The sequence below is a fragment of the Physeter macrocephalus genome, unplaced genomic scaffold (assembly GCF_002837175.3).
Source record: "Physeter macrocephalus isolate SW-GA unplaced genomic scaffold, ASM283717v5 random_295, whole genome shotgun sequence".
Classification (NCBI taxonomy): domain Eukaryota; kingdom Metazoa; phylum Chordata; class Mammalia; order Artiodactyla; family Physeteridae; genus Physeter; species Physeter macrocephalus.
Window position 1 is genome coordinate 5,771 of NW_021145564.1, and position 14,573 is coordinate 20,343.

The window sequence follows — 14,573 nt, forward strand, 5'->3', positions numbered from 1 at the left end:
GGGTCAGGCAAAGTGGGCGGGGCCTAGGGTGGGGCACTGTGTAGTGCGTGCAGCTGGGAAGGGCAGGCCCGGATTGGTCCACTCCGGCGTCTGTGAGCGAGCGGCGTGTTCGACATTCAGCCAGTCAGCGCTACGCTGCCGCCTCGCCCCGCCTCGCGCAGGCGTCCCTGTCACGCGGGGAGTGCGCCACGCCCCCTTACGCACCCAGCAGGGACTTCCGCGACGGGCGCGGAGTGACGTCAGGAGGAGGGCAGGTAAGTGCAGGCGGGCAGAGGGGCGGCCAGGCCCGGTAGGGTTGGGGGTCCGTCCAATGCTTCACCCGGCCTCGGAGCCGCCCGATGGGGACGAACGCGCCGGGGGCCGCAGGGCTCTGGGAACGTGGGCCCGATGCTCGGAGCCGCCCGCCCCCCAGCCGCGACCCCCGACCCAAAACCCCGGGCCCTGGCCGCGACCCCAGGCCTGACCCTGGCCCATATTATACCTTTTCAGGTTTTCCTCATCTGGAAAATGGGACAGTAAGCCCTTACTTTTCTGGGTCTTGGTGAAGATTTTTTTTAATGACGCTTGTAAAACGGTTTGGCCTGAGAAATAATCAAAACTACCAACGTTTAACTCAGCATCAGGCGCTCTTCCAGATACTTTAAACTCACTGAGTCTTGACAGCAACCTCATCAGGTTGATACTTGTATAAATCCCATTTTACAAATGAGAAAACAGGCTCAGAGAGAGAAGCAGTTTGCCCAAAGTCAAGCCGCTAGCAAGCAACTGAGAGTCGGGATCCAAGCCCAAGAATTATGCCCTGAGCCAGTGGGGTTTATCATTATTCTTGACACCAAGGACCAGAGATTTCTATACATCCACCCTGTAGCCCACCTGTACCACTCACTGGGGTGATAAAACCATGGTGAGACCCCCAACTCCTGTAAATGGAGTACTTACTCTGTGCAAGCATTACCCATGTTTGTATGTTATTTCGTTTACAGCAACTCCAGAAAGTCAGTCCTCTTGCCGTCATCCACTCTTTACAGGTGAGGAAATATAAGCTCAGGGAGGCTCAGACATTGGCCAACGTTACCCAGCTAGTGAGGAATAGGGATTCCAGCCAAGGGAACCGTGCCCCCAAAGCTTGGGTGGGCACTTAGCTATTTTGTTGGCAAAAGCATTTTTAGTTTGGGAGTGACTTTAAGAAAATCTGGTGCAGGGGCACACTTTACAGGTGGAGGATCCGAGGTGGAGAGGAGTTTGGGGGGATGGTGGAACACTTTATATCTGGGGCTTTGCACCCTGGCTCTGCCTTCCTATCAGCTTCTGACCCCTGGCAGGTTACTTAAGCTCCCACATCCTCATTCATCAACTGGAGATAATACTAACAGTATAGAGTAAATGGGGCAATGATGTTGGACTCTGTGCAGCGGGTAGCACACAGTAACTATTAGCACACAAGCTAAGTTGGCAGAAGCAGTTAGAGACTTCCTGACTCAAGCACAGGGAGCCAGCAAACGACACTCACAGGCCAAAACCAGACCACTGCCTGATTCTGTACAGCCCACCAGCAAAGAATGGATTTAACTTCTTAAATTGTCAGGAAAAAATCAAAAGGAGAATAATATTTTGTGACATGTGGCAATCATGTGAAATTGAAATTTCAGGGTCCACAAATAAAGTTTTGTTGGAATGCAGCCACACCCATTCATTTACATATTGTCTCTATGTCTGCTTTCTAGCTGTGACAGCAGAGTTGAGCCGAGTTGAGCTGTCGGGACAGAAATTCTGGCCCTCAATCGAGAAAATCTGCCAATCCCCATTCTGGACTACACTTTAGTCCCTCATAGTGTCTCTCTCTTTTTTTTTTTTTTTTAATTTTTTTATTGAAATACAGTTGATTTAAAATGTGTTAATTTCTGCTGTACAGCAAAGTGATTCAGTTATACATATATATGTTCTTTTTTTAATATTCTTTTCCATTATGGTTTATCTTAGAATATTGAATATAGTTCTCTGTGCTATACAGTAGGACCTTGTTGTTCATCCATTCTATATGTAATAGTTTGTATCTGCTAACCCCAAATATCCAGTGTCTCTGTGTCACCCACACTGAGTCTTATGGAACCTCAGTCAGTTATCAGAGGTTCATGAAGTCAGCATTTATCAGGAGCTGTCCTGGTGCCAGAGACATAGCACAGTGGGACCTGGCGGAGGAGACAGACTGTAAACAGGTAAACAGACACCGGGTGATGTGGTAGAAGCTCCAGGGAAGAAGTGACTTTAGATCAGGTGATCAGATGAGGCCTCTGACAGAGGTGACGTCTGAGCTGAGACCTGTGACAAAGAACACGTGGTGGGTGTCATCCTGTGTATTGTGGGCGTTTAGCAGCATTCATGGCAGTTGGCCTGCACCTGCTGAGCTTTCAAAGGCAGCCAGGAGGCCAGTGTGACTGGAACAGTGAGTGAGAGGGAGGGGGTAAAAGGTGGGCTCAGAGAGGCAGGCAGGGGCCCCATAGGCCATGGGGAGGGGTTTGACTTGATTCTCAAAGCGATGTGAATCACTGGAGGGGTTTAAGCAGGAAAGCGATAGTTCAGATTTATATTTTAACAGCTCCTTCTAGCTCTTACGAGGAGAACAGACCGTGAGGGTCAAGGGCAGAGCCAGGAGCCTAGCGAGGAGGTGACTGTACTTGTCCAGGCGAGCGATGATGGGGGCCGTGGAGGGATGAGAAGTGTCAGCTGGGAAATATATGTTGGATGGAGAGTGGACAGGACACTCCCTTTCCAGACAGACAAACGCCGCTCCTCGGATGCCTCCTACACCTGCGGGGAGGATCGTCTGAGCCGCCACCACCACGCACAGCCCACCGCACCTTCACAGAGAAGCCGCGACTGTCTGCCAGGCTGTCCAGGAGGGTGGCACTGGGCAGTGAGTCGACAAAGCAGTGTCTCATCGTCTTTTCAGCTTGGCTGAGTGGTGGGTGAGGACCAGTAGGCAGCTTCCAAGATGGTGAGTAGACAGGCTGTGCTCATTGGGTTTCTCTTCTGATCTTACGGTGAAGGGAAGGGGTCCCCTGAATAGCCCTTTCCCTCCCCTAAAAGTCTCCTTCCCCACCCCTGACCCTAAGCTCAGGTATTTTCAAACTCTGGATCATGGTCTTCCGGTGCAGTGGTTCTCAAACTTTGCTGTGTATGAAAATCACCCAGGGAGCTTTTTTCTTTTTTTTTCCTGTTTTTTTTTCTTAATGAGATGAAATTCACATAACATAAAATAACATTTTAAAACATATGATTCAGTGGCATTTAGTACATTCACAATATTTTGCAAGGACCACCTCTATCTAGTTCCAAAACATTTCTGTCACCCCAAAAGGAAACCCTATACCCAATAGCAGTCACTCCCATTCCCCCAGCCCCTGGCAACCACCAGTCTGCTTTCTGCCTCTGTAGATTTGTCTGTTCTGGACATTTCATATCAATGGAATCATGTACCATGTGTCCCTTTGTATCCAGCTTCTTTCACTTAGCATGATTTTTTCAGGGTTTACCCACGTTACAGCATATATCAGAGCTTCCTTCCTTTTTATGGCTGAATGATATCCCATTATATGGATGAACCACGTTTTGTTTATCCTTTCATCCACTGATGGACACTTGGGTTGTTTCCACCATTTGGCTGTTGTGAATGGACCTGTATGTACAAGGATGTGTATACACACGTGTTTTCCAGGGTTGCTTTGGAAAAGCCCTGTGTCCAGGCCCCATGCCCCAGAGCAGGTCCTCTGTCAGGAGAACCTCTGGGCGTGGGTCCCAGGCATCAGTATTTTAGAAACTCCTCAGGTCGTTGTAACGTGCAGCCAAGTTTGAGACCCACTGCTTCAGTGAATTGTTAAGTCAATAAGTCAATTCAGCAGGTGGCTGCCAGCATTTAAAAGAGAGATTCACAGCTGGGTGAGCATTCTTTCCTGAAACCTGTGCTTGTGTATTTGGGGTTAAATATGTCTTACCTTAAGTCACGGTCCCAAAATAACTGTGAAAGCCATTGCTCTAGGAGAGTCTAACCCTTGTGGAATTTTCCACAGCGACGACAGTGGGTTTTGTTTTGTTTGCTTGTTTGTTTTTCTTTGGCTGAGCTGCCCAGCTTGCTGGATCTTAGTTCCCTGACCAGGGATTGAACCCAGGCCACAGCAGTGAAAGTGCTGAGTCCTAACCATTGGACCGCCGGAGAATTCCCAACAGTGGGGCTTTTTCCCCCAGGTCACCAGTCCTCGATGGGACACGGAGCCCTGGGCCATCCTGCAGGATATCCCTGTCTTCCTTGTCCAGGTCTCGCCCCTCAAGGCTGCACGAGTAGGTCTCCTGTAGGACCCTCTCTGACTTATGTCTCTCTTCTGCTTTCCAGGGTGAAAGGAAAGGCGTAAACAAGTACTACCCTCCGGATTTCGACCCTACAAAGGTAAGGGGCAGGCTCCCTTCTCCGTGTCCACTATAGCATAGCGACCCCGCAGGGTGGGGGCCCCACGCTCTTCATCCCCTCCTGGAGTCGGAACCACAGCTGCAGAAGCCTGGGTGGCCCCCGGGGTCTCCCTGCCTTGCACTTGTCACCTGAGTCTTGAGGCAGCCTTCCCTCCCAGGTGGTCAGTGTGACCCTCGTCAATGACCCATGTAAATATCAGCATGCCCAGTGTCAGGTGTGTTTCCAGTGGAGTCCAGGATGAGGTCCCACACACAGCCTCCGGGTCAGATCCCCTCACCCTCCCAGCTCCAGCTCGTCTGGCCTCCTCATTGTTTCTTCTGCCTGGAACCTCTCCCTCCCTCTGACCCCAAGACTCCTTTCCTTCCTTTAGGTCTCTCCTCACAGAGGGCCTCCCTGACCACCGTCTCATTCTCTGTCGCATGACCTAGTGCTTTATTTCTCTCCGTAGCCTTCCTAACTCCTTGATGCATCACCCATTTATTTGCATATTATCCATCTCCCCCTCTATTTATTTATTTTATTTATTTATTTTTGGCTGCATTGGGTCTCCGTTGCTGCACGCGGGCTTCCTCTAGTTGTGGCGAGCGGGAGCTACTCTTCATTGCAGCGTGCGGGCCTCTCGTTGCGGTGGCTTCTCTTGTTGCAGAGCATGGACTCTAGGCACGCGGGCCTCAGTAGTTGTGGCTCGCGGGCTCTAGAGCGCAGGCTCAGTAGTTGTGGCGCACGGGCTTAGTTGCTCTGCGGCATGTGGGATCTTCCCGGATCAGGGCCTGAACCCGTGTCCCCCGCATTGGCAGGTGGATTCCTGACCACTGTGCCACCAGGGAAGCCCCCCATCTCCCCCTCTAGAACGTCCGCGCCTCAAGGGCAGGGATGTTCATCTGTCTCATTTGCGTCTGTGTCCCCACACTGGGGGCGCTCAGTAAGGGGCTGGTAAATGAATCAGCGTGTCCCAGCTATGTGGTCCTCTTCACATGACTCGGTCTTTCTACACTAGAGTCTCCCCATAGGTCCAAAGGGGAAACAAAACAACCTGACCTCCCAGAAACGTTGAGGGATTAAAGTGAGATGACACACATAAAGTACCCAGCAGAGGTTTGCTGGTCTTGTCATCTCACCTGATCCCACAACACCTGGAGGTAATTATGATCCTCGTCCCCAGTTGACTCATAGGGCTCAGGAAGGCAAAAGATGAGGTCACTGCCCAGGGTCACACAGCTCTTTTAGCTCCTAAATGGGAGAGGTAAGATGCAGACTCCTGTTTTCCTGATTCCAAGCCCACTTGCTTCACCAAAGCCTAAGCGCCTCCCATTTTGCTGTTAACACTCCCAGCAGGACATAAGAATGAGGCCTCTCTCGGCCTGTGAGAGAGGGCCTGAGCTCCCCCAGCTCAGCAGTGCTAATCTTGTTCCTCTTCCTTTCCACACAGCATGGCTCACTCAACAGATACCATAACAGCCACCCCCTTCGGGAGCGGGCTCGGAAGCTGTCCCAGGGCATCCTCATCATCAGGTAAGGCCCTGGCATCACCTGAGGACCCCTGCCCTTTGTGCCACCTGGTGTCAACTTCAAGGAGCATTCAGCACCCCCTCATTTTGCCCAGTGCTGCAGGGTCTTAATTCCGTAAAGCAGAAAGTTGCTGTATCAGTCAGCCATTGCTGCGTAACAAAACGATAAGCACATGTTAAGCACTCGTGTTGCTCATGAGTCTGCAGCTCAGCTAGATGCCTCTGCTGGTCTTGGCTGGGCTGGGCTGTCTCACATGTTTGGGGGTTGCCTGGCTGGGGATTGGCTGGTCCAGCATGGCCTTGGTTGGTATGACTGGGCTATGTTCCAAGTGTGTCTCATCCTCCAGCCGGCTAGCCTGGGCTTGTTCACACAGCAGCAGCCAGGTTCCAAAAGAGAACTGGCAGAGGCATGCCAGGCTTCTTGAGGCAGAGACCCTGAGCTGGTACCCTGTCACTTCTGTCTCATTGATTACCCAAAGCAAGTCCCTCCCTGCATCATGCAGGGAGGGGGTGGGGCAACACACTCCACCTCTTGACAGGAATGGCTGCAGAGTCATCTTGCAAAGGGCACGGACATGGGGAGGATAAAGAATCACAGCCATTACTGCAGTCAAGCCAGGATGAAGGCTATTCCCGGGGTTCTCCTCTTATTTCTGGCCAGCACCCTGTGGGTCAGCTGTGGTGGGAAGCAGAAGCCAGCTTGTGTCGCCCCAGAAGGAGCCCTCTCATGAGTCTGCAGCTCAGCTAGATGCCTCTGCTGGTCTTGGCTGGGCTGGGCTGGGCTCTCTCACATGTTTGGGGGTTGCCTGGCTGGGGATTGGCTGGTCCAGCATGGCCTTGGTTGGTATGACTGGGCTATGTTCCAAGTGTGTCTCATCCTCCAGCCGGCTAGCCTGGGCTTGTTCACACAGCAGCAGCCAGGTTCCAAAAGAGAACTGGCAGAGGCATGCCAGGCTTCTTGAGGCAGAGACCCTGAGCTGGTACCCTGTCACTTCTGTCTCATTGATTACCCAAAGCAAGTCCCTCCCTGCATCATGCAGGGAGGGGGTGGGGCAACACACTCCACCTCTTGACAGGAATGGCTGCAGAGTCATCTTGCAAAGGGCACGGACATGGGGAGGATAAAGAATCACAGCCATTACTGCAGTCAAGCCAGGATGAAGGCTATTCCCGGGGTTCTCCTCTTATTTCTGGCCAGCACCCTGTGGGTCAGCTGTGGTGGGAAGCAGAAGCCAGCTTGTGTCGCCCCAGAAGGAGCCCTTCTCTGCCTCATGAACTCTGCCCTCAGCCTCTGGGGTCCGCCCTGGGCCTGAGAAGAGCATCCAGTGACAAAACCGTCAGAGGCAGGAACATCTATGGAAAAGTAGTCAAGATGCAAATCTCAGCAGTGGCCCCAAGAGTCACAGAGCTGAAGGTCACCTCCAACTCCCGCCATAACTCCACACTCCAGAGCCAACCACCCACCCTGCCTTCATCCAGTCTGTTTGCCAAGCCCTCATCTCATCTGTACAGTGTCTTAAATTCACCTCATTATTCATTACTTAATGGTTTTGTTTTAAAAGAGAAGCTCCATTACTGCTGTTAATGGAAATTTACCAGAATTGCACGTTGCAAATAGAACTGGATAAAAGAAACCCAGGGACTTCCCTGGTGGCGCAGTGGTTAAGAATCCACCTGCCAATGCAGGGGACACGGGTTCAAGCCCTGGTCCAGGAAGATCCCATGTGCCGCAGACCAGCTAAGCTCGTGAGCCATAACTACTGAGCCTGTTCTCTAGAGCCTGTGCTTGGCAACGAGAGAAGCCACTGCAATGAGAAGCCCGTGCACCACAATGAAGAGTAGCCCCTGCTTGCCGCAACTAGAGAAAGCTCATCCGCAGCAATGAAGACTCAATGCAGCTAAAAATAAATAAATAAATGTATTTTTTTTTTTAAAAAACAAAAAGAAAAGGGCTTCCCTGGTGGCGCAGTGGTTGAGAGTCCACCTGCCGATGCAGGGGACACGGGTCTGTGCCCCGGTCCGGGAAGGTCCCACATGCCGCGGAGCAGCTAGGCCCGTGAGCCATGGCCGCTGAGCCTATGCTCTGCAACGGGAGAGGCCACAACAGTGAGAGGCCCGCGTACCGAAAAAAAAAAATCCAGTGTCACTACAACAACTTAGCTAAACTGGAATCGAACACCAGTGCTCCCTGAAGCCTGCTTCCTCCTCTGCTTGGAAACTTGTGTAGCTGATGTGGTGGGATATGGAAGACAGGGCAGCACCCAGCGGAGACGCTCGCCCAGACTGGGTCAGCTGGCCAGAGAGCCACGTGATGGGCCTGGCCTGGTTGCAGGAATGACCACCGTTCTTTATCCTCCCGCTTGCACGCCCTTTGCAATGTGACTGCAGCCAGAGTCGCTGACCTGGAGGTCCTGGGAGAGCCCACGTGGACAGGGACAAATGAGCTGTTCTCTGTTTGTATAGATTTGAGATGCCCTATAACATCTGGTGTGACGGCTGCAAGAACCACATCGGCATGGGTGAGCTTCCGCCCGCTCCCCTGCTCCCCACCCTGACCCCCACCATTCAGCCCCACGGCCAGCGAGCCCCTTAACTGCTGGGCGCCATGAGAGACCATCTCCGCCGGGGTCCCGATCAGGAGTCGAGTAGGGGACAGTGGGCTCAAGTGCCTGGTGGGCTGTGGATGCCTCATGGCAGAGCGGTTAGGAGGCTCTGGGTTCAAATCCCATCTCTGCCACTTCCTAGCTGGTGACCCTTGGCCTGACCCTGACTGAGCCTCCATGTGCCTCGATTTACCCATCTGTGAAATTCAGGTGGTATGAGTGCCCGCCTGTGTGGCATATAAAGTGCTTAGTGCAAGGAATTCCCTGGCGGTCCAGTGGTTAGGACTCTGTGCTTTCCACTGCAGGGGGGCGTGGGTTCGATCCCTGGTTGGGGAACTAAGATCCCACAAGCAGCACAGCACAGCCAAAAATAAATAAAAAATAAAGTGCTTAGTGCACAGCATGTGGCATGTGCGAGGGCTCGTAAACTCAACCTGCTGCTGCCACTACCCTTACTGTTACCTTGAGCATTCAGATCCCTGATCGTGCCCACAGGTGCACAGATGGATGGACAGACATGGGTCCGCGGCCCTGCTCAGCAGCCCTGAGGCCTGCGGCAGGTGACTCGATCCTCCTGGCTTCTGTTTCCTCCGCTATAGTACAGGGATCCTCAGCCCTTCCCACAGCGCCTGGCCCAGGGCAGCAGCTCGCTCTGTAAACAGGAGCCGGCAGCTCTCGGCAGGAGGGTCCAGTGCAAGAAAGAGGGGCCAGGCCACCCCACTGCTGAAGTGGAATGACCCCCCAACACATCCCCCAATCAGACCCAGCAAGGGGCATCTGCCCCAAAGGCCAGCAGGCGCTCAGGCGACAAAGAGCAGGGCACAGCCTGACACCACACATGGGTCAACCTCGGGGCCGTGAACAGAAGCAGCCCCCCAGAAAAGGAAGAGCCAGCCAGGCCACACCACCAACCCCCCCACCAGCTCTGTTTTTCTAGTGTAAGCTTTTTTCACTCAGTAAGCAAGAAAAGAGTCAAGAATATACCATCTAATTAGTGAAAAAGGAACAAAAAACCTGGATATTCTCTAGAAAAATAATAAAAGCCAACCCTTTTTTTTTTGGCCACACCCCACGGCTTGCGGGATTTTAGTTCCCCGACCAGGGATTGAACCTGGGTCCCAGCAGTGAAAGCACGGAGTCCTAACCACTGGACCGCCAGGGAGGGAATTCCCAAAAGCCAACCCTTCTTGAATGCTTGCTGAGCACCTGGCCCAGTGTTAAGCGATCCTTGTGTATTACTAGCTTCCGCAGTTCTCACACCAGCCCTGTGCGGTAGGCGTCATAGCCATCGCTATCCAATCAATGGGGAACCTGAGGCCAGACGGCCAGGGCAGCTGGCCTAAGGTCGCACAGCTGGTCGGGTGGAGCCAGGGTTTGAACCCGGGCCCTCTGGCTCCATCCAGGCCACCCTCCTCTGTGGCCTGAGCACCCATCCCGCAGCCTAGACATGGCTCTTTTCTGCATGAATTTCATTGCCCTCCGGAGGTGTCTCCCCTGCAGGGGAGTGAAATACCACCCCCATCTGCTCCCCACCCCAGGAAAAGACGCTGAGGGTGGCCTGAGCCCTAGCCTCATTCTCTCTCTCTCCTCCTAGGTGTTCGTTACAATGCAGAAAAGAAGAAGGTTGGCAATTACTACACGACCCCGATCTACAGGTAGAGGCAGCCTGGTGGGCTGCAGGGTGAGGGGGCTGCAAAGGAGTCTGAGTGGGAGGGAAGTTTCTACCCTCTGCCTGATGATTATTCCCTGGAGGTCTCCTGGAAACCATCATGGTCTGTCAGTCAGGGCACATCCTGCCTAGAACCCTTCATGGTTCCCACCTTCTTCAGAGTAAAAGCCTGAGTCCTCCCTGTGGCCCACAAGGCCCCGCAGGCTCTGCTCCGTCCCCTCAGGAGGGTTTGTTGAATGAATGAACGAACGAACAAATGAATGGATGGATGAACAAGTGAACAAACTGCAGACAGAAGGTCAGTGCCGGGGTGAAGGAACCATATCTGTCTCACCCACGGCTGTCCCCCGGACATGGAGCCCAGCATGTAGCAGGTGCTCCGTGAACACTAGTTGATGACGCGCACGGATGGAAGGAAGGAAGCAGGCCACGGTGTCCTGACTCTAGCCCACCGCCCTCCACCCTCCCAGGTTCCGAATGAAATGCCACCTCTGCGTCAACTACATCGAGATGCAGACAGACCCCGCCAACTGCGACTACGTGATCGTGAGCGGCGCCCAGCGCAAGGAGGAGCGCTGGGACATGGCGGACAACGAGCAGGTGCTGACGACAGGTGAGCACCAAGGGTGGGCTCCGAGCCCACTGCCAGCCCTGACCCCGGGCCCGAGCCAGGGCCCCGAAGGCCCAGCCCCACTGTCACCCTTGCAGAGCACGAAAAGCAGCAGAGGCTGGAGACAGATGCCATGTTCCGACTGGAGCACGGTGAGGCTGACCGGAGCACGCTCAAGAAGGCCCTCCCCACCCTGAGCCGCATCCAGGAGGCCCAGAGCGCCTGGAAGGACGACTTCGCCCTCAACAGCATGCTGCGGAAAAGGTTCCGGGTGAGCGGGGCTCCGGCCCATGGTCAGGACCACAGGCAGGCGCGGGTTACCTGGCATCACCAGCAGTGGAGCGGGGAGAACAAAAAGCAGGCTGAGACCCAGGTCCGGCCCACTCCCTACCACATCCTAGCTATAGGCAGGTCATTTCACCTGCTGTTTCCCCATTCGCCACCACATCCCTACATCACAGCACCCATGGGAGGCATCGAGCCCAGCAGCTATTATTAAGCATGTGGCCCCTTCCCCTGGGGACTCTGGCCCTCACAGCAGACTCTGAAAGAGAAGAAATCCTCAAGCTGGGGCACAAGTGAGTCCCCGACACCCCCCTGTGGCGGAGGCAGGCGGAGGCCCAGCAGGGCACTGATCAGCTCCTAACATATTTCGTGGGCTCACTCAGCCGTCCTGAAACAAAATCCATAGTTTGACAACCCGCCCCCACGTAATTTCCAAAATCATCCCTAGAGTCAAATCCCTAGAGATAAAAAGGGAAATTACCTGTAAAATGTATAATGCCTATCTCCTCAACATGTAGATGCTTGGGCCAGACACCTGTACCTGCTTGTAGAGCCACTGAGGGCGCAGGTGCAAAAGCAGACTCCTGACCCCAGGGGGACAGGGTTGTAGCTGGAGGACACCCTACGGCGTTGCTGTCAGTGACACAGTGGCTACTACAGTTGTGCCAAAATTACTCAGTGGAGCTAAGTCACAGGGAGTGGGGGTCCGGGGTCAGAGGAGTATAATAGAAATGGGGTTTATACCCTCGCGGGCATCCGACAGGGCAGTGGAACGTCCTTTGGGAACATGAGAACTTTTGCCTCTTCCCTTGTTTTGTGGGGCAGCTTACACCCCTGGAGCCTGCAAACAGAGCCCGGGCAGGAGCATCCCGGGCGACCCCACAAGGCACAAGCTCCAGATTCATCATCTTGCCACTCCCGTTTTTTCACATCACCTTTTCTGATCATCCTGTGGTGGTTATTATTAGGAGTAAAATTGTGGGTTTTCTTACTAGTTATTTGTTACTCAAAGTGTATCTCTCTGGCCAGGCCTGTGCCCAGAGCTGGTGTCCCCTGCCTTGTGGGCATCCCCGAATGGGGTCTAAGGACCCGCAAACGTAACATCCCAAGGAGCCCCATCAGTCCCTAACCTGCCCTGCCTGCATCCTCCCCTTCTCAGTAATGGAAGCACCTCTGTCCTTCCGGACTCTCAGCCTGTAAAGCCCAGAGTCAGCTTTGATTCCTCTTGTTATAACCACCACTCGCTTCTCCCCATCTGTCAGCAAATTCTGGCAGGCTCTGACCACTTCCACAGCCTCCATCATCTCCTGCCTGGACCAGCACAGTCCCTCCACCCTGGTCCGCAGGGGCTCATGCCCTGTGTCCCACAGCCTGTTCCCCTCACAGCCACTAGGGGGCACCAGTGAGCGCCTGAGTGGGATTACATCCCTGCTATGCTCAGAACCCTCCGTGGCTCCCAACGGCCAGAGTCCTCCCCATGGCCCCCCAGGCCCAAATGATCTGCCCCTTCCCCTCCTTACCCCCATCTCCACCTTTCCCTTGCTCATTCTGCTCTAGCCACATTGGCTGCTTCACTGGCAAGTGCACTTCTGCCTCAGGGCCTTTGCACAGGCTGTTCCCTCCACCTTGGAACACTTTTCCACCAGATACCCACATGGCTCCCTCACTTAGACACCTTTTCTCAAACATGATTTTCTCAGGATACTGTCCCTAACCCTCCCCTCTACCATGCACACCACATTTAAAGTTGAACCCCCTGCCTATTTCCTACCCTCTTCCCAGCGTTCTTTCTCTCCTCACCACTTTATCTTGCTCACCCACTAGAATGTCAGCTCCACCAGGGCAAAAGATTTTGTCTGCTCACTGCTGTGTCCCTAGTGTCTAGAACAAGGTCTGGCACCAGAAAGATGTTCTGTAAATATCTGTGGAAAGAATGAATGAGTGAAGAACCCAGTGGTACACATACTAATGATTGTGTCTCCTGCTGCTGAACAAATTCTATGGCCCGAGCACCGTGTGAGGCCTTTTCCTCGCATAAGCTTGAAGAGACGGAAACTGAGACCCTGAACACTGGAGGGATTCTCCCCTCCAGCTCAGAGGGCAAAGAGGCATGGCTTTGACACCCACCATCCTTCCCCAACCCCTTCTCCCCAACACAGGAAAAGAAAAAAGCCATGCAGGAGGAGGAAGAGAGGGACCAGGCCCTGCAGGCCAAGGCAAGCCTGGACATCCCGCTGGTGCCAGAGACGGAGGATGACCGCAGGCTGGCCTCCCTGCTCAAGTTCCACACCCTAGACTGTGCGTGGGGGCCAGTGGGCGAGGGGGTCGGGGTAGGGGGAGATGGGGGGCTGCTCGGGCAGAGGGCGGCTCTGGACCTCTTTCTCCCCCATCCCTCTCCTCATCCCCAGCATATGAGGACAAACAGAAACTCAAGCGGACAGAGATCATCAGCCGCTCCTGGTTCCCCTCCACCCCGGGACCTGGCGCCAGCAGCAGCAAAGCCAGCAGTGTCCTGAAGAAGCTGTCCCAGAACCGCAGATCTGCCCCCACTGGCTCCCCCATCACCGTGGGGCACCTGGGCATTGTGCGGCGGCGGTCCCGGGAGGTCCCAGAGAGCCCTCAGCACACGGCTGAGACCCCCAAGTCTGGGGAGCCACGGGTGCCAGAGGGGACTGCCCGGGACAGGCCCACATCCCCCAGAGGCTGTTCTCAGGAGACAGCCAAGACCTGCAAGAACAGTAGGCCACCGGGGCAGGAGGAGAGCTGTCAGGACAGGCCCCGGCCCCTGCCAGGCTCCTCCCAGGAGGCAGCCAATCCCCAGGACACACCCCAGCCCTGCAGCCTCAGCTCCTCCCTCGTGGCTGACTACTCCGGTTCGGAGAGTGAATGATTCTGGGGGCCAGATTCACTCAGGAGGCCAAGACCCACCGAGGAGGCCCCTCACAGGCTGCAGCCCCTTAGCCCACCAGCCCTTGGAGAGCTCAGTTACCACCCTCCCCAGACCTCACCTCCTCACAGTAATGGAGTTGTTATTTATTTGGTCCTGGAGAGGGTGTCTGTGCCTTGTGGGACCCCCGACCTCCCAGCATTAAAACCTGCTTCTTTGCCTCTGCCTCAGGTTACTAGATGGGCCCAGGAGCTATGCCTCCACCCCTCCACCCGCAACCCAACTAAGCTTGCCCAGCATCTCATCAGCCAGTGCTGATGCTGTGACCACAGCCTGGGTCCCCACCCAGCTTGATGAGGGCTGAAAGGTAGTAGCCCAGGCTGGCCTGTAATCGGGGCCAACTTCCTGGAGGAGGTGGCACAGGCTGAATGTGAAGGATGAAAATGGGACTGGACAGCAGGGGTGCTCAGGATCCAGGCCAGATGCAGGAGGGGATGGAGCACACAGGTGTGGGCTGTTCATTATCCCCCACCCATGGGGACACCCTGG

The 14,573-nt window shown here is 54.4% G+C and overlaps 1 protein-coding gene across 4 annotated transcripts; it reads left to right on the forward strand.

The window, feature by feature from the left end:
- Positions 1–209: 209 nt before the first annotated feature.
- Positions 210–14,242, forward strand: YJU2B (YJU2 splicing factor homolog B). Of its 4 annotated transcripts, XM_007129400.4 has the most exons (12): positions 223–254; positions 984–1,028; positions 2,076–2,216; positions 2,774–2,995; positions 4,388–4,441; positions 5,892–5,974; positions 8,434–8,489; positions 10,168–10,228; positions 10,713–10,855; positions 10,951–11,123; positions 13,297–13,435; positions 13,546–14,242. In XM_007129400.4, exons 4-12 carry the CDS (start codon positions 2,993–2,995, stop codon positions 14,025–14,027), a joined length of 1,194 nt encoding a protein of 397 aa, XP_007129462.1. In that variant the 5' UTR covers positions 223–254; positions 984–1,028; positions 2,076–2,216; positions 2,774–2,992; the 3' UTR covers positions 14,028–14,242. The 4 variants fall into 4 exon arrangements, with proteins under 4 accessions (XP_007129464.1, XP_007129462.1, XP_028340740.1 ...); XM_007129402.4 differs by lacking the exon at positions 2,076–2,216 and having other exon boundaries at positions 210–254; XM_028484939.2 differs by lacking the exons at positions 223–254; positions 984–1,028; positions 2,076–2,216 and adding an exon at positions 2,384–2,443.
- Positions 14,243–14,573: the final 331 nt, after the last annotated feature.